This window comes from Vigna unguiculata, chromosome 3 (genome assembly GCF_037176805.1).
Source record: "Vigna unguiculata cultivar grain cowpea cultivar isolate G323 ecotype 2 chromosome 3, ASM3717680v1, whole genome shotgun sequence".
NCBI classification, from domain to species: Eukaryota; Viridiplantae; Streptophyta; class Magnoliopsida; order Fabales; family Fabaceae; genus Vigna; species Vigna unguiculata.
Genome location: NC_140794.1, coordinates 38,879,257 through 38,898,213, shown reverse-complemented (window position 1 = coordinate 38,898,213; position 18,957 = coordinate 38,879,257). Strand labels below are relative to the sequence as shown.

The 18,957-nt window shown below is 39.6% G+C and overlaps 1 protein-coding gene and 1 pseudogene across 1 annotated transcript; both read left to right on the top strand.

Annotated features, from left to right (window-relative positions):
• Positions 1-1,855: 1,855 nt before the first annotated feature.
• LOC146887828 (uncharacterized) lies at positions 1,856-2,185 on the top strand. Its single transcript, XM_085670420.1, has one exon. The coding sequence runs from the start codon at positions 1,856-1,858 to the stop codon at positions 2,183-2,185; it is 330 nt and encodes a 109-aa protein (XP_085526546.1).
• A 15,379-nt stretch (positions 2,186-17,564) lies between these two features.
• On the top strand, positions 17,565-18,047 carry LOC146887827 (secreted RxLR effector protein 161 pseudogene; annotated as a pseudogene).
• The last annotated feature ends 910 nt before the right edge of the window (positions 18,048-18,957 follow it).

Genomic DNA, 18,957 nt, shown 5'->3' with positions numbered 1-18,957 from the left:
ATCCAGCCAAAATAGAAACGGTGCTGAAGTGGGAAAGGCCTAAGACAGTGACAAAGGTGAGGAGTTTCTTGGGCCTGGCGGGTTATTACAGGAGGTTTGTGGAGGGGTTTTCAAAGAAGGTGAATCCCTTGACATAACTCACGAGGAAAGATCAGCCATTCTCCTGGACTGAGAAGTGTGAAGAATGTTTTGAGGAGATGAAAAGGTGTTTAACTTCTGCTCCAGTACTCATGATTCCAGACACTGGTAAGAAGTTTGAGGTGTATTGTGACGCCTCCTACCTCGGATTGGGGGTGTGTGTTAATGCAAGAAGGGAGGCTAGTGGCGTACGCTTCACGACAATTGAAGGTACATGAGAAGAATTATCCGACACATGATTTGGAGCTAGCAGCCATTGTGTTCGCTCTTAAGTCTTGGAGGCACTATTTGTACGGCTCTCAATTTCAAGTATTCAGCGATCACAAGAGTTTGAAATACTTGTTTGATCAAAAGGACCTTAATGTGAGACAACGTAGGTGGATGGAGTATCTGAAGGACTACCACTTTGAATTGCTCTATCATCCGGGCAAGGCAAACGTTGTAGCCGACGCTTTGAGTTGAAAGAAGATGCACATGTCTTGCATGATGATAAAGGAGTTAGAGTTAATTGAGAAACTCCAAGATATGAATCTGGGAATGCAGTTTGGGCAAGACTCCATACAGTGCAGCTTGTTGAAAGTCACCAATGAGTTTTTGAATGAAATCCGGGTGGCTCAGGGGCAAGATTTGGAATTGCAACAGTTTGTGGGGTGGTTGGGTACAAAGAAAGGGAAAGATTATTAGATGGGAGCAGATGGCATTCTTCGTTTTAAAGGTAGGGTGTGTGTGCTAGGAGGACCTATATTCAGGAGGCAGATTCTGAAGGAGGGCCATCAGAGTCATCTTAGCATGCATCCAGGTATGACTAAGATGTATAAGGATTTGAAGGAGTCTTTTTGGTGGAATGGAATGAAGACAGATGTTGCAGACTTTGTGGCTCAATGTTTGGTTTGTTAAAAGGCCAAAATTGAACATCAAAGGTCGGGAGGTACATTGCAACCATTGGACGTACCTTAGTGGAAGTGGGACAATATCTCTATGGATTTTGTGACACATCTTCCGAGGTCGACAAAGGGCCATGATTCAGTTTGGGTGATAGTAGACAGACTGACAAAATGTGCACATTTCTTGCCTATGAATCAGAAGTGGTCGATAGACAGGTTAGCAAAGTTGTATGTGCGAGAAGTGGTAAGATTGCATGGAGTACCTGAGAGCATAGTGTCAGACCGGGATCCTTGATTCACATCACAGTTTTGGCAATCATTGCAGGCGGCCTTGGGTACACAGTTGAGAATGAGCTCAGCTTATCATCCTCAGACGGATCGACAGTTTGAGCGGACCAGTCAATCTTTAAAAGACTTATTGAGGTCTTGTGTGCTAGATCACATGGGAAACTGGAATGAGGTGCTACCTTTGGTGGAGTTCACATACAATAATAGTTACCACTCTAGTATTGGCATGGTGCCCTATGAAGCATTGTGTGGAAGAAGGTGTAGAACTCCATTGTGCTAGTATCAGGATGGTGAAGCCTTTGTGCTTGGTCCTGAATTTCTGCAACAAACGACTAACAAGGTCAAATTAATTCAGGATCGAATGAGAGCCACTCAGTAGGCAAAAGTCTTATGCTGATAAGAGGAGACGGCCGCTTGAGTTTGATGAAGGAGACCATGTATTCCTCCGGGTTACTCCAACCACAGGGATCAGAAGGGTTCTTAAATCAAGGAAGTTGACTCTGAGATTTATAAGACCTTATCAGATTACACGAAGGATAGGAACAATGGCGTATGAGATTGCTTTGCTACCTCATCTAGCCAACTTGCATAATGTGTTCCACATCTCGCAATTGAGGAAATACATTGCAAGTCCAGACCATGTGTTAGAGTCAGATGAGGTGCAAGTGCGAGAGGATCTGACCATGCTAGTTGGACCGCTTCGCATACTGGATACTCAGGTCAAGCAACTGAGGGGCAAAGAGTTAAAGATGGTGAAGGTACTCTGGGATGAGACGACACAGGAGATGACGTGGGAGATGGAGGACGTCATGAGGAGGTTATACCCTCACCTATTTTCTAGTAAGTCTCATTTTCGAGGACGAAAATTCTTTTGAGTTGGGAGGAATGTAAGACCCGTAGAAATTAATTAATTAAATAATTAATTAATTAATAAATGCGGGAGAAGGGGACTTTTATGACATTAAATGGTAACTGGTATGGCGTGAAAAAGTATTAGCTTAAATGGTTGAGAGTACTTTTATTGTGTGAAAGAACTTGGGTTCAAGTCCTTTGTATGGCAATTTTGTGTTGTTTGGATTTATTATTATTTTTGATATATATGTGGGACTAATGGGCGATATTATAATAATAGGATTATATTAGTTATTACTAAATCTGATGCATAACATTTGTGCCTTGGTCTTATGCGTGGAGGGTCACGAGTTCAAACCTTGATGTGCGTAAAGTAGGCTTTATTTTTGCTAATTCTAGGTTGGAGTGGAGGTGAAAGGGCAAAAGGTAAAACTAGAATGAGGAGGTAGCAAAAGGACCGGAAAAAAGACACATATAAAACCATCATTTAGACACATATAAAAGGGCCAATTTGAGGAAAAAAGAGGGTTTTGGCAGTGCTAATAGTTGAACCTTGAAAGGAGCACGAGTTTAAGAGTGAGAGGTGAGAGTTTTAGGTGTGCAAAGGCTGAATTGGGAGAGAGGTTGAAGCAAAGCATTTGGTGAACCAAGGAACCCCTATTTTCTTCCCAATTTCAATCAATAAATTTAGGTTAGGGGAGTTGAAATCCTACTTTTCATACTGTTGTTATATGTATATGATTTTGATGGCTTTATGCCATGAAATTCGGGCTATGTATGATGGAGATTAGGGGTTTGGGTACTGTGACAATTGCTTTAACAAATTTCTCAATCAATTGTATGAATGTGAGTGTTTTCTATACTGTACATATGGTTTGTGGTTCAACTTGGATATTTGGGAACTAAATTGTGCCCAAGTTATGTTTATACGATTGTGCATTGTTTCTCAATTAAATAGTATGAATGGTTGTGCGAATTAGGTAAGGTTAGGCGAATTGTGTGCGTGAACAGAGTCAAAACCCTACAAGTCTCGCCCAAACGAGTCCATCTCGCCTAAGCGAGAGTTGTAGAGTCTCGTTTTGGTTCTGGTTCGCATTTCTCGCCTAGGCGACTTGGGACAGGGTTGAGCGACTTAGTCTCTCGCTCAGTGATAGAGGTCGTACCCCACCAAATTAAAACATATTAAATGCAGTATGTGAAAGTGAACCAAGTTTTCTCCCAACGACCAATATTTTCATTCAAAGCTTCAATTTCCAGATGAACACAACAATACAACACAAATGGGGGGTTTGGCAGACAAATTCAGAATTCTAATCAACAGATTAAATTGAATGCAAAGAGTGATTAAAACCGTATTGACATCCTTGATTCAAACACAAATTCACTTATCATAGGCCACCAAATTAACACCTCTACCTTCTCTCAATCCACTAGATAATAATCTACTAAGCGAAAATTACAATCTAGCTTCATTATGCAATTAAGCAAAGCACACATCCTTAAATTCGTGACAGCCAAGTTACATAAATTAAGCATGAACATAACTTAACCAAAACACATGCAATTACTCTGTAAATTAAGCACAAACAGATTCATCACAATGCATTCCCGAATTAGAACAAAGAGACATGGCAAATTTCACAAGCAAGCACAACCTCAAAGCTTCATTGCATTTTTCATCAAGGAGTCAATACACGAATTTAGCTAGACATGGAAATGAGCAATTAGACACCACAATTCTGGAATCACAAAAATAGAACCAAAATCCCTAACTTTTGAATTCTGAAAACGCAAATTAAAAGCAAAAAAAGAGATTTCAAAGCTCCAATGGAATGTAAAACGGTGCTATGATATATAAATGCGAAAACCCCATGAATGGGTATTGTTCCAAGTCAATGAAATCACAAAACGAGCTGCCCAAGCAAGAAAACGAATTCAAAACGTAAAACCCTTAATGGGTGCTGTCAAATGTGCATAAAAACGGTAAAAATGAGACAAAAACGTGAAAAACCGCAAGGGAGCACCTCCATGGAAGCTTGGAGAACGAAAATGGAGGTTTTGAACAGAGGTTGAAGATGAAGTGGGGCTGGTGCCTTCATGCAGACCTAAAACTCGTGGTCACCTCACCCTTTGCCACTAGTATTTACAAAACTGCCATTATAAGCTGCAGAATTACAAAAATGCCACTATGGGCCTTAAATGTTGGCCCATTCACTCTGTTGACGTAGAAATGACATGGAAATGATGTGGCGATGATGTGGCGACTCTCTTCAACTGAATATTGATGTCCAAGCTCCAAAATTGCTTCACCCAAATATCTAAAAATAATTAAAAAATAAAAATTAGGCCAAATAATGTGAAATTAGTCCAAATTCGGAACAGTGGCCCAATAAAGCCCAATAGATGAAAACACTATAAAGATGAACAATTAAGCACTAATCAACTGTCTAATGGGTACATAAAGGCTAGTGGAACAGAAGAAAATAATGACTCATCAAAATCGACCACACTTACCCTTTTGCACTCCTGGACAAAATTAAAAAGTAAAGCAAAGCAAGGACATCACAAACATAACAAGAGAGACAAAAAGACATGACAAAAAGACACAAGAGAAACAGACTCAACACAGACAAATGGAAACACATCCAACACAGAAGGATTCAAAGCTGCAAGGTATCCATGAACATCATCCAAGCAATTCAAAACATATCAAGTACTCAGTTCAGCTCAAAGAGAGATTTGAAAGCAACATAACCTCACGAAATATGCACTGTATCACTCAAATCTCTAGGTTACTGTTTACTCTCAAAGCACCCCTAAAAAACAAACATCAAACGGACTTGGCAAGCCTCTAGAACCAACAACCAAACCAGAAACACATGCAGGTCAAGATCAGAAGGACTTTTCAAGGTTGTAATGGGGTTGAGGACAAGGTGTGGAACATATGGATAAGTAGTTAAGCAACCAAGGAAATAGAGGAGCAATGAGGAATAAGTCTCAATCAAGCATGAAAGTAATCCCAAACACCAACACTTCCAACCTCGGTTCTCACACAATGCTCAAATCCAAACTCCTTTTATTTCTTTTCTTTCTTTTCTTTTCTTTTCTTTTCTTTTTGTTTTCTCTCTTTCTTTTTCTTTTTGTTTTTCTATACAAAGAACATGCAGAGAAACAACAATTTTGAAATCCCACCTGGGTATACAAATGAGCAATCCCAAGAACCAATAACAAGTGCGCGCACAACCACACTTGTTGTGCGCGACCACACTTAGTTGAGCACCCATTCCCAAAACAATTCCAAAGCTCTAAAATTTCCTAAGGTAGGAATAATCATGGTTTTTCAGGCTAAGGGCTTGTAATGAGCTGTAGAACAATGAAAGGGTATGCAGGCTCAAAAAGGGGTATCGACAGAAACAGTTCATGGTAGGCTCATCTGGCTATAGGCTCACAAAACAAAATTGCCTAAATCATATCCCAACATGCATGTGTATCAGAAAAGCATCAGAAAGAGTCAAGCCAAGTCCACTATGCAAGAATTCAAGAGGCATATATCACACAATCAAAGAACAGAGAGTGGCTCAAATTCTCACACAGGGTCACACAGAAAAGCAACTTGACATGCAAAGAGAAAGCAAGGATATCAGTCCATAGAATGACCAACAACTCATCCTCCGAAAGTGAAGTGAGTGTCCCAAACAGAAAACAATAACATAACACTAATTAACACAAATTAACAAAAAAGAAACAAACAAAAGGAAACAACAACAGACAGACCTGGACAAGTGCAATAAAGTAAAGAAGGGGAAAGAAAACTCCCTGAATCATGGTGAAACAGCAGTGGGGTCAAGCAGGGAAGTCTCCTCCACAATAGTATCCACCAAGGCAGGATTGCTGAGGAATGGCTTCAGACGATGCCCATTCACTTTGAAGCTCTTATCGGTGGACTGGCTTTTGATTTCAACTGCACCATAAGAATAAACATTAGTGACAACAAAACCCAATCCACTTTGATCGCAACTTACCCCCATGAGTCCAAGTCTGGAGTTATACAGTAAAACTTGCTGACCAACAACAAACTCCTTTCTAGCTATGGAGCTATCATGGAATCTCTTGGTCTTCTCCTTGTAGAACATAGAGTTCTGATATGCCTCCAAACGGATCTCATCCAACTCGTTCAACTGCAACTTCCTTTCCTCTCTAGCTTGATCAAGATAGAAGTTGCATGACTTGACAGCCAGTAGGCTCGATACTAGAAGGTGGCATGGCTTACCAAAGACAACCCGATAAGGAGACATCCATATAGGTGCCTTGTAAGCAGTCTTGTGAGCCCATAGAGCATCCTCAAGTCTATTGCTCCAATCCTTCTTGTTGGGCTGCACAATCTTCTCCAAGATCCTCTTGATTTCTCTATTTGAGATCTCGACTTGCCCATTAGTTTGGGGGTGATATGGTATAGAAAGTTTGTGCACAACCCCGTACTTTTGAAGCAAAACCCCCATGGATCTGTTGCAAAAATGGGTACCCTGGTCACTAACAATAGCTCAAGGAACTCCAAACCTGCAAAATATGTGAGACCTAACAAAGTCCACAACAACTCGAGCATCATTAGTTCTAGTGGCTTTGGCTTCCACCCATTTTGAAACATAATCAACAGCAACCAAGATGTAAATGAAACCAAAAGAGACAGGAAAAGGGCCCATGAAATCTATACCATAGACATCAAACACCTCACAAAACAGCATGGGTTGTTGAGGCATCTATTGTCTCCAAGAAATTGCTCCTCCTGCTCGTTGGCATTCCTCACATGTGCTACATATCCTCCACGCATCCTTGAAGATGGTGGGCCAATAAAATCCGCAATCTAGTACCTTGCGAGCTGTCCTCTATGTCCCAAGGTGACCACCAGGTGCAGATGAATGACAAAATTTGAGGACCGAGTCAATCTCATGGTCCAGAATGCATCTCCTGGTAACCTAATCACTGCACATTTTCCACAGATAGGGGTCATCCCAAATGTAATACCTAGCATCGCTCTTGAGTTTATCACATTGAGCTTTGGATGCTAGGGGAGGAAAATAGAAGCAGCAAGATAATTAACATGTTAGCAAACCAAGGTGAGGAAGAAGTAGAGAGTGTCAACAAACTTTCATCGGGAAAGTCATCCCAGATCGGTGAAGCATCATCAGTAGACCTCTCAATCCTGCTTAGGTGGTCTGCAACCAGGTTTTGTGCTCTGCTCCTATCACGGATCTCCAAATCGAATTCTTAGAGCCAGAGCATCCATCTTATCAGCCGAGGTTTTGATTCTGCCTTCTTCAACAGGTACTTAAGAGATGCATGGTCAGTAAACAAAACAACAGGAGAACCAAGCAGATAAGATCGAAACTTTTCAAGTGCAAAAACTACCGCAAGGAGCTCCTTTTCTATTGTGGTGTAATTTGATTGGGCAGCATCTAATGTCCTGGAGGCGTAGTAGATTACCCTCGGCTGCTTATCAATCCTTTGAGCTAGGACAACGTCTAATGCATAGTTGGATGCATCACACATAAGCTCAAATGTGGCTGTCCAGTCAGGCGCCTGAATGATTGGAGTTGTGGTCAGGGCCTTCTTGAGGCAATCATAAGCCTCTTTGCATCCTTCATCAAAGATGAAGTCAACATCCTTTTGTAGTAGGTTGGACCGTGGGAGGGCCTTTTTGCTGAAGTCTTGAATAAAGCGCTTGAAAAACCCTGCATGGCTAAGAAAAGAACGAACCTCTCGCACAAAAGAGGGGTAAGGCAATTATGAAATAATCGAAATCTTGGCAGGGTCAACTTCAATGCCCTTTCTTGAAATTATGTGCCCCAATACTATGCCTTGTTCTACCATGAAATGACATTTCTCAAAATTGAGAACAAGGTTAGATTGGATGCACCTATTTAAAACTCTGTCCAAACTATCCAAACATGCATCAAATGAGGACCCATACACAGTAAATTCGTCCATAAACACCTCTATGCATTTTTCAAGAAAATCACTAAATATGCTAAGCATGCACTACTGGAATGTGCCAGGGGAATTGCATAGGCCAAATGGCATCCTCCTATAGGCAAAAGTGTCAAAGGGGCAGGTGAATGTGGTTTTCTCTTGGTCCTCAAGTTCAATGTGAATTTGAAAATAACCAGAAAAACCATCAAGAAAGCAATAGTGGGACTTATCTGCCAAGCGCTCAAGCATATGATCAATAAAAGGCAGGGGGAAATGGTTTTTCCTGATTTCTTGATTTAGCCTTCTGTAGTCAATGCAAACTCTCCAACTATTTTGCACTCTTGTTGGAATCAGCTCCTCTTTTTCATTCTTCACTATAGTAAGGCCTATCTTTTTGGGGACAACATGGATGGGGCTGACCCACTGACTGTCAGAAATGGGGTAGATGATCCCAACTTGTAGAAGCTTGGTCACCTCCTTCTTGACAACATCTGAGATGAGAGGGTTGAGTCACCTCTATGGCTGTCTCATTGGCTTTCCTCCATCTTCCAACAATATCCTATGCATGCATGTTGATGGGCTAATACCAGGAATGTCAACCAATGCCCATCCAATTGCCTTCTTGTGCTTTTTAAGAACATGAAACAACCTCTGCTCTTGTTCAGCAGTGAGGGAGGTGGAAATGATGACATGCAGTTTGTCCTCCTCCTCTAAGTAGACATACTTGAGGTTGTTTGGCAGTGGTTTCAACTTTGGAGTATTGGATGCTGGCTGAATATCAGGAACCAGAGGGGAGGGAGAAATGGGTTCCACAGCCTGTACCTGAGCATAACAATCAGATGCATATGTACTTCCTGCAACATGGTTAGTGCAACCTGATTGTATAACATCAAAGTCAATAGGTACAACATCCAGAGAGTCAAACTTAGTAGATTCAACATTATCCACATCATATTCAGCATCATCAGAATCAGAATCAGAATCAAGAACATCAATGCATGCAAATTCAGATAACTCAGACATAGATGAATGTTTTAATGCATGCAAAGAGTGGAAATCAGAAATAATTCCATCAACAGCATCATCAATAATATCAACATGAAAAACGGAGTGATCCTCAGAAGATTGTTTCATGGCATCTAGAATGTTAAATCGCACAACAATATCATCAAACTCCATGGACAAAGTACCTTCATGGACATCAATTTTGGTTCGTGCAGTTTTCAAAAATGGTCTGCCTAAAATGATTGGTGCATAACCATGTGAAAGTCCCTCTCCCATATCAAGAATGTAAAAATCAGCAGGGAAAATCAACTCACCAACACGTACCAAAACATCATCAACCAAACCTGCGGGGTGGGCAACACTTCTATTTGCCAACTGAATCACCAGACCCGTAGGTTACAGGGGTCCAAGAGAAAGAGATTTAAAAATAGACAGAGGCATTACATTTATTGAAGCACCAAATTTGATAGAGGTCGTACCCCACCAGATTAAAACATATTAAATGTAGTATGTGAAAGTGAACCAAGTCGTCTCCCAACGACCAATATTTTCATTCAAAGCTTCAATTTCCAGATGAACACAACAATACAACACAAAAGGGGGGGGGGGTTTGGCAGACAAATTCAGAATTCTAATCAACAGATTAAATTGAATGCAAAGAGTGATTAAAATCGTATTGACATCCTTGATTCAAACATAAATTCACTTATCATAGGCCACCAAATTAACACCTCTGCCTTCTCTCAATCCACTAGATAATAATCTACTAAGCGAAAATTACAATCTAGCTTCATTATGCAATTAAGCAAAGCACACATCCTTAAATTCGTGACAGCCAAGTTACATAAATTAAGCATGAACATAACTTAACCAAAACACATGCAATTACTCTGTAAATTAAGCACAAACAGATTCATCACAATGCATTCCCGAATTAGAACAAAGAGACATGGCAAATTTCACAAGCAAGCACAACCTCAAAGCTTCATTGCATTTTTCATCAAGGAGTCAATACACGAATTTAGCTAGACATGGAAATGAGCAATTAGACACCACAATTCTGGAATCACAAAAATAGAACCAAAATCCCTAACTTTTGAATTCTGAAAACGCAAATTAAAAGCAAAAAAAGAGATTTCAAAGCTCCAATGGAATGTAAAACGGTGCTATGATATATAAATGCGAAAACCCCATGAATGGGTATTGTTCCAAGTCAATGAAATCACAAAACGAGCTGCCCAAGCAAGAAAACGAATTCAAAACGTAAAACCCTTAATGGGTGCTGTCAAATGTGCATAAAAACGGTAAAAATGAGACAAAAACGTGAAAAACCGCAAGGGAGCACCTCCATGGAAGCTTGGAGAACGAAAATGGAGGTTTTGAACAGAGGTTGAAGATGAAGTGCGGCTGGTGCCTTCATGCAGACCTAAAACTCGTGGTCACCTCACCCTTTGCCACTAGTATTTACAAAACTGCCATTATGAGCTGCAAAATTACAAAAATGCCATTTTGGGCCTCAAATGTTGGCCCATTCACTATGCTGACGTGGAAATGACATGGAAATGATGTGGCGACTCTCTTCAACTGAATATTGATGTCCAAGCTCCAAAATTGCTTCACCCAAAGACCTAAAAATAATTAAAAAAACAAAAATTAGGTCAAATAATGTGAAATTAGTCCAAATTCGGAACAGTGGCCCAATAAAGCCAAATAGATGAAAAACACTCTAAAGATGAACAATTAAGCACTAATCAACTGTCTAATGGGTACACAAAGGCTAGTGGAATGGAAGAAAATAATGACTCATCACTCAGGCGAGACACACTCGCCCAAGCGAGGTCGCGAGGAAACCTGTACCTTTTAAGTGCGACTTGTCGCCCAGACGAGAGGTTTTTTAGGTGTTGAGCGACTGGTATGCTCGCTTAGGCGAGAATGACTCGCCTAAGCGAGGTCGCAATGAGACTTAGTTTTTTGTTCTTGTTGAATCCTCGTCCAAGCGAGGAGCTTTGGGTGTTAAGCGACTTAAGGTCTCGCTCAGGCGAGAAGAGCTCGCCTAAACGAGATGAAGTGGTACAACCACTGTTTCACGCTCGCTCAGGTGAGGTGGGTTGGCTTAAGCGAGGCTGATGAACTAGCTTGGGCGTAAACCTTTGGCTTAGGCGAGAATGTGGTGAATCCATGCTTGCGTGTGCACTTTTTGAGTTGTTTTGCTTGGTGTTTCCCTAGTTATAGGAAATATATACATGTCTTGTGGTGTTTGGGCTTGAAGGACTAAGTCCATAGGATTTGAGATGTGCTTGGATTGAGTCACGAGCGAGGAGTTCGTGATGGGTGGACCGCATGCGGAACGTGAACTGTTTAGTTCACCGGAGTTACTCTTGTTAGGATGAATGAGCGAGGGAGTTCATTTCATGCTCAACTTGAAAATGCTATGAGTGAGGGAGTTCATAGTAGGAAAGGCGGGTATGCGGGTCCGGGTCTGAGCGAGGGGTTCGGATGAACGGGCGTGAGAGTCTGTGAAGCAGGACTACATGCGAGATAGGCTTGTAGGTTGGACCACGAGCGAGGAAGGTCATGGAAGCACATGAAATCCCAGATTTAGAGTACATGCATGAACTCATATTCATTTTGAGTGTGGGAAAGTGGGTGATTTTGTAAATAAATATCTATGAATGGGCTGGGAAATTATCTCATACTTATTTATGTTTATGTGCATAGTTCACCCTATCTGTCTGTGTGTGGCGATGATCGAGTAATTTATTATCCGGGAGCAGATGATGTTTCAGGTGAGCCAAGAGACGCTTAGTGGCAGAGAGTGGGCTCAGCGTACGAGGGGATTTTATAACTATTTTTATTTAATTTCTATGTAATTTGATTACAAATTTTATGGTTTTGGATATTAATCTCAAAGTTGTACAGATGGATTTTAGAATTTATAGACCATTAATGTTTTAAAGTTTTAAAAATTTCCCGTGTTTTTGGGAAATGGACTATTTAATAAATGAGTTATTCAATTCTGCCTTGTTTAATTATTTATTTTAAGTAATATCCTACCGGGATGTTACAAGAGCTATTGCCGCTATTCTCGCCGAAGCGATGAAGGACCTCGCCTAAGCGAGAGCTCTTGTAGTGGAGATCATCTATTGTCGCCATTCTCGCCTAAGCAAGATCTGATGCTGCCAATCTCGCCTAAGCGAGACCCTTTTTTCAGCTCGAAGTACTCTGGCTCGCCTAAGCGAGATCTTTGCTTCAACACTTCTCGCCCAAGCGAGAGGCTTTCTTTAGCTTGAAGTATTCCTCTCGCTCAAGCGAGACTCAAGTAGCTTGAGCGAGACCGTCGTGGAGTATATATACCCCTTGAATCAGAAGAGTAAACCAGCTGGGGAATTTGGAAAAGATTACAAACCTGCTGCAGAGCTGCAACCACGAGCAAACACAGTTCATATTTTCTTCTTCTTCTTCTTTAGTTCTTAGGATTTGATAGCTACCATGAGTGGCTAATCTTCCTTTTGGGATTGAATGTAATATACTCAAACTTGGATGTAATCTGGTGATATTTATATATAACATTTTTGTTTTACTCAATATTGGTATTATTGTTCTGCTTTTTGTAACATCCCGTCAGGATATTACGAATTTAAATAAATAAAACAGATAAAACAATAATTATTTGCAATTAAGAATACCTCATTTCTCAGAACGCGACAAATCTAAACTTTTATAAATGCAAATGATAAAACCAAAATCCATAATTACAAGGGTGGAATAATCCAAAAAATGTCTCAAAAGAGTTTACAACTTATTTCCAATAATAGAAAATATGTATAAAGATAAAACTCCCCAAGTTATCTCCTCTCCGCAGCTAAGCTTCACCAGAACCACCTGCATCAACATCATCTGCTCATGTGTATCGCGTATACGATCATCGCCAATCACAACCAGATAGGGTGAGCTTCACCAGAACCACAACTCAAGGGATACATTCTAAGCCACAACTCTAGGAACACCAGCAATCCCACCTTTGAAGCATCACCAAAAGCCTTGTAGATCACGCCTACAGAATCAACAACACCAATACTGCTGCAGTAAAATTGTTTGGCGGGGGACACGTATCGCCGGGCGCTGCCCGCTTCCAAACCGCCTAGAAGGTATGATGAGTCGAACCTTGGTTCACATTCAATAATTAAATTTTGGGAATTTAATATTATTTTTGCGCTTAAAATTGTATTTAGTTTCATATTATATTATTGGATATTCTTGAGTTTAATAGTGCAACAATAATTTAATTTAGGTCTTTAAGAGTGTAAATAATGAATATTTTAATTCATAAATTAAGTCCCAAAAGTAGGAATTTTAGGGAGAAATAGATTAGGTACTAAATGCACCCCAATTCTCATGTTTACATCCCCTTTGTTCCAATTGGAATATCTATTTCTGAAAAAAAAACATTTCTAGAGCTAATCGCACCCCCTGTTTTCAGGTTTACACCCCCTTCTGAAATTTAACTTTAAATTTCTGCTCTGCACCCCTCCTTTTTACTAAGTTGCACCCCTAATGTCACTTAAAATCTAGTCCACCAGATTTCACCACGTGGCAATCCTCCACTTACTAAATTCATCAATGTTAGTTTGCCACATCATCAATCCTCCACTAATTCAAATCACCAATCAATGTTGGCCACATCATCATCTCCTTCCCAATACAAACCCTAACCCTAATGTCTCCTTCTCTCTCTTCTGCACCAACCCACTCCGCAGCCGCCACCTCCGTTGCTGCCACGACCTTGTTCGACCATTGCTGCACACGCTGGAAAGCAGCCGCCATCGCGCCCTCGTCGGAACCCCGTCACCGCGGATGCACCAGTGGACCGCGACATCTCCGTCTTCTCCGCGCGTCCCGCAGCCACCATCACACTGTGACTACACTCACAGGGACAACAACCACCATCTTCTCCAACGCGTCAAGCAACCACCACCACCTGCTCCTTGTCGTTTAATGTCGTGCCGAAAAAACCACCATTGCTACGACACTAGCGAGACCTGCAGTAGCCAATGCGAGCTCCGCTGCGTCGTTCTCGCGCCACCATCGAAGCCATGGAAGTCACCACGAGTTCGCCATGGAAGCCACCACGAGTTCACACCTGCACAGTAGCAGTACTTCACCAACACGAATCTCTCCTCCCTTTCACGTTGCCATCACGAATACGAAGAGACGAAGCCATTCACGTATCTGCACGCGAGTTCTAATCGTCACAGATCTGTACCAGTTCGAACAAGACTGAACACCACCACCTTGTCGCCGTGCGAGTCATCGGAAGTATATTCGCAGTCATCGCGAATCATCTACGGCAGTCCGATCAGTCCCCCTTGCAGCGTCCGTCAACCATGGAAGAAACACACATGGAAAACCCTAATTTCGGAAGGCAAACCGATTTGGGAGAGGCTGCTCTGACACGTGGCAGCCTCTCACTGAACAATCAAAGAGTCAACACTGGTCAACTCTGGGCAATGGCGGTCAACAGTGGTTCAACAAGCTATTTTACACTATATCTGGCAAGTGGTTCCTCTATAGGAACCCTAAATTGCCTAAAAGAGGAAAGAATTGTCTGGCGACAGTTCATCGCCGACCAGACAATTTCTGGAAATTCCCAAAAACAATAAATTAAAAGGAATAAAATATTAATCATGTTCACACAAATTCAGCATACCAATCAGAATTAAATTAATCGATGCGTAAAGCTCCCCTAACCTGGTTTCCTTAGCTTAAGCTTTGACACTGGAAGAGTTCTCCCTTGATCACTAAAGAATCCCTTTGGTTCTTCTCAATTTGGCTCCAAAAACCTCGTTCAAACCTCACCACTCAATTCGGCTCCAAAAACCTCGGTTCAAACCTATTTTCTGAGTGCAATTTTAACCTTGCAAAACCCTTCTCCTAACCTAATTTTTGCCTTTTAAAGGTGCCTTAGGACTAGGTAATTACCAAAAACGAATTTAAGTTTTAATGGTAATGTTTATTATCATTCATTACTTCTTTATGGTCCATTTTTCAGCCAACCTTGGCGGCCCATGCATATAGGTTTTCCTTCAACTCTTCACATTCAAGCCAAAACTAAGTTTGGCAAAAATAAAGTTTAATTCAAGTTTTCCAAGGTTTGAACCCACCACCTTGCCAATGCCAAATCAATGCTAAACCACCAAGCCAATTCATGTTTCTTGTTAACTAATATAATTTAAGTATTATATTATTCCACTACATGATTAACATATATTTAAAACAATAACAAATAAATACTCTCAACCAATTGAGCTAGTACTTTTCCACGTCATACAAATCAGAATTAAATATCATAAATGTTCTTCCTACCCGCATTAATTAATTAACTAATTATTTAATTAATTAATTAAATTCTGCGGGTCTTACACTTTTAATGCTTGATTCTACCTGATCAATAGATGTCCTGATTTTGATTTTTAGATCTGACTAGAAAGTATTTCTGAAAATCTGATTTGAACAATGATACTTGATATATTGTGATGCTAGGAATAGATCTCAATATATCAATTGCTTTTAACACTCGACCGTAATGCTAAATAGTTTGCTGAATATGTCAGGAATCAATATTCAGAGAACTAATCTTATGAATTTTATATGCAAGGGATCGATATAAATTATTTTTGAGTGTGCATCAATATTGGTATTTTCAGATGTTATGTATTATATTCACCCAGATTACAAACAAGGGAGATAGATGAAATTCAATCCCAGTTTTTCTTATCAATCTTTTATCTAATTTTTTTGCTTTTATTGTATTTTGTTTATACAAATTAGTTTAACTACCAATGATCTATCAAATTAAAATTTCTGTATATATATGCTGATCGAGATAATTATTTATTTTAACTGAATCTGTACCTCGTGGGTTCGACACTCTACTTAAAAATCATTATACTACAATTGATTTTTGGTACGCTTGCCAAGAGACCAACAAAGACTTGGATTTATCTCTTAAATGCTAAAAGGAAAAACAGAAAAATAATAAACATGGTGAGATCCATATTGATTGAGAAACAACTTCCAAAGATATTTTGGGCAGAGGCTGCCAGGTGGTGTGTGCATGTTCTCAACAAGTGTCCTACTGCAGTAGTACCTACAATGGAATATTTTCGAGTCTTTGGATGCGTAGCACATGTTCACATACCAAATCAACACATAATCAAATTAGACAACAAAAGCAAAATGTGTGTCCTGTTGGGAGTAACTGATGAATCAAAAGCATATCGCTTAATTGATCCAATCTCCAAAAAAATCATCATCAACACAGATGAAATTTTTTAAGAACTAAAGCATTGGAGTTGGGAGAAAAACGAAGAGTATACAACACAAGATGCTTTAGATGTGGAGGCTGAAGCTAAATGTGAAGAGCAAGAAGCTGAAAATAATGATATTGATGAATGCATGCAGGCTTCTACACATCCTGGTGATTCCAACGAAGTTGATACAAGTATTTGTGAACCACAAGCCCATGACGATCCAATTGAAGGGAGGGTTAGGATAAATAGACGAGAACCCAACTGGATACTTGATTATGAAAGTTGTGAAGGCTTGTCTGATGAAGATACTTTAAACGTTATGATGACAGTAACTGATACTAATCCAATGTCATTTGAAAAAGCTGCTAGAAGCAAGAAATGGAGAAATGCAATGATGAAAGAAATGTAGTCAATAGAAAAAAATAAAACTTGGGAATTCGTTGATTCACCGAGTGGAGTGAAGCCCATTGGAGTTAAATGGATTTTCAAGACAAAGTTCAAAGAAAATGGTGAAGTAGACAAATTTAAAGCAAGATTAGTGGCGGAAAGATATGCTTAAGAATATGGAGTTGACTACACAGAGATGTTTGCCCCTATGGCAAGACTTGATACCATTCGCATTATACTTGCTATGGCAGCCCACTATAATTGAAAAGTTTATCAGTTAGATGTGAGGAGTGCCTTCCTTCATGGAGATCTTAAAGAAGATATTTATGTACAACAACCCACTGGTCTTTTGAAGAAAAGGAAAGAAGACAAAGTTTACAAATTAAAAAAGGCGTTGTATGGCCTTAAACAGGCTCTAAGAGCATGGTACAACATGATAAAGAGCTACTTCTCTAGTAAGGGCTTTGAAAGGTGTGTATGTGAGCACACTCTCTTCACAAAATCAAAGGAAGGAGGTAAAATTTTAATTGTAAGTCTTTATGTTGATGACTTGATTTATACTGGAAATGATTGGAGCATGTGTGATGAATTTAAAGAATCAATGATGTTAGAACTTGACATGACCGATTTAGGAAGAATGAGGTATTTTCTTGGAATAGAAGTTGTGAAGAATTCAAATGGTATTTTCATTTGTCAAAGAAAATATATTCGTTAGATTTTAACAAGGTTTAGCATGGAGAATAGTAATGCAGTAAAAAATCTTATTGTCTCGGGTACAAAACTATCAAAGAATGATGGAGGAGCCACAATTGATTCAATTGTGTTCAAGCAACTCGTTGGAAGTCTTTTGTACTTGACTGCAACCCGTCCAGATATTATGTATGCAGTAAGTTTAATTAGCAGATTCATGTCTTGTCCTTCTGAATCTCATTGGCTGGCAGCAAAATGCATATTAAGATACCTAAAAGGTACTACCAAATTAGGCACTGATGTTGTAGCTTATTCTGATAGTGACTTTGTTGGAGACTTGGATGATCGAAGAGGTACTTCTAGATATGTGTTTTTCTTTGGTTTTGGAGCAGTTTCATGGGCCTCGAAGAAACAACCTATAGTTAGATTATCTACAACTGAGACTGAGTATATAGTAGTTGCATTTTGTGTTTGTCAATGTGTGTGGATTAAAAGAGTATTGGAGAAACTTGATCCTAAGGAATAGAAGAGCACGTTAATCTTATGTGACAACAACTCAACCATACAATTATCCAAGAATCCTATTTTTTATGGAAAAAGCAAACATATTGATATAAGGTTTCATTTTTTAAGAGACTTGGTTAAGGATGGAGTTGTCAAATTGAGTTATTGCATGTCAGAAGTTCAAATTGCAAACATTATGACTAAGCCCCTCAAGCTGGATCAATTTGAAAGGCTTCGATGTATGTAGGCATGACTGAAGCTTCAAATATAAACTATATACCATAACGTATAGTTTAAGGGAGGGAATGTTGGTTAGTTTAGAAGATTTTTTTATGTAGTTACTATTCTGTTTCAGTGATCAAATAAATTTATTTAATGTGCTATTTATTAGGGATAGTCATTTGAAGTCTAAGTCAGCACCCACCCATGGATTTAGCATGAAATCGTGGGAGTGAAGTTCAAATCTATAACTGTTATGTATGGATTTAAAAGCCAATCTTTCCCTTTAATAAAAGACACGAGTTTACAATACATACATATATATTTCTCTATTCTGCTGTGTTTAACATTTCCATTATCCATTTTATCTATTCATATCTATTTCCTCGTGTTTTATTATAGGGTGTATCTATTTGGTTGGTAAGTGTACTATCTATTTTCATGGAGTTCATTCACTTTATTTTATTAATTGGACACTAATATTCTTACGTTATGAAAATTTCATGGGCTTAATGACAGGTGTTGGAATTGAGAGGGAATTAGACAAATATGATAAGAAGACAAAGTTAAACGTGATTTTATTGAAGCAGATGGGTAAAATCTGTAAGACCCAAAAAATTCATACAAATAATAAGTAATAAGGTACGAGGAATGGGAGGTTGAGAATAACCTAAGGGAATTTCTTGATAAGCCCTAGACAAGGAATAATGCTT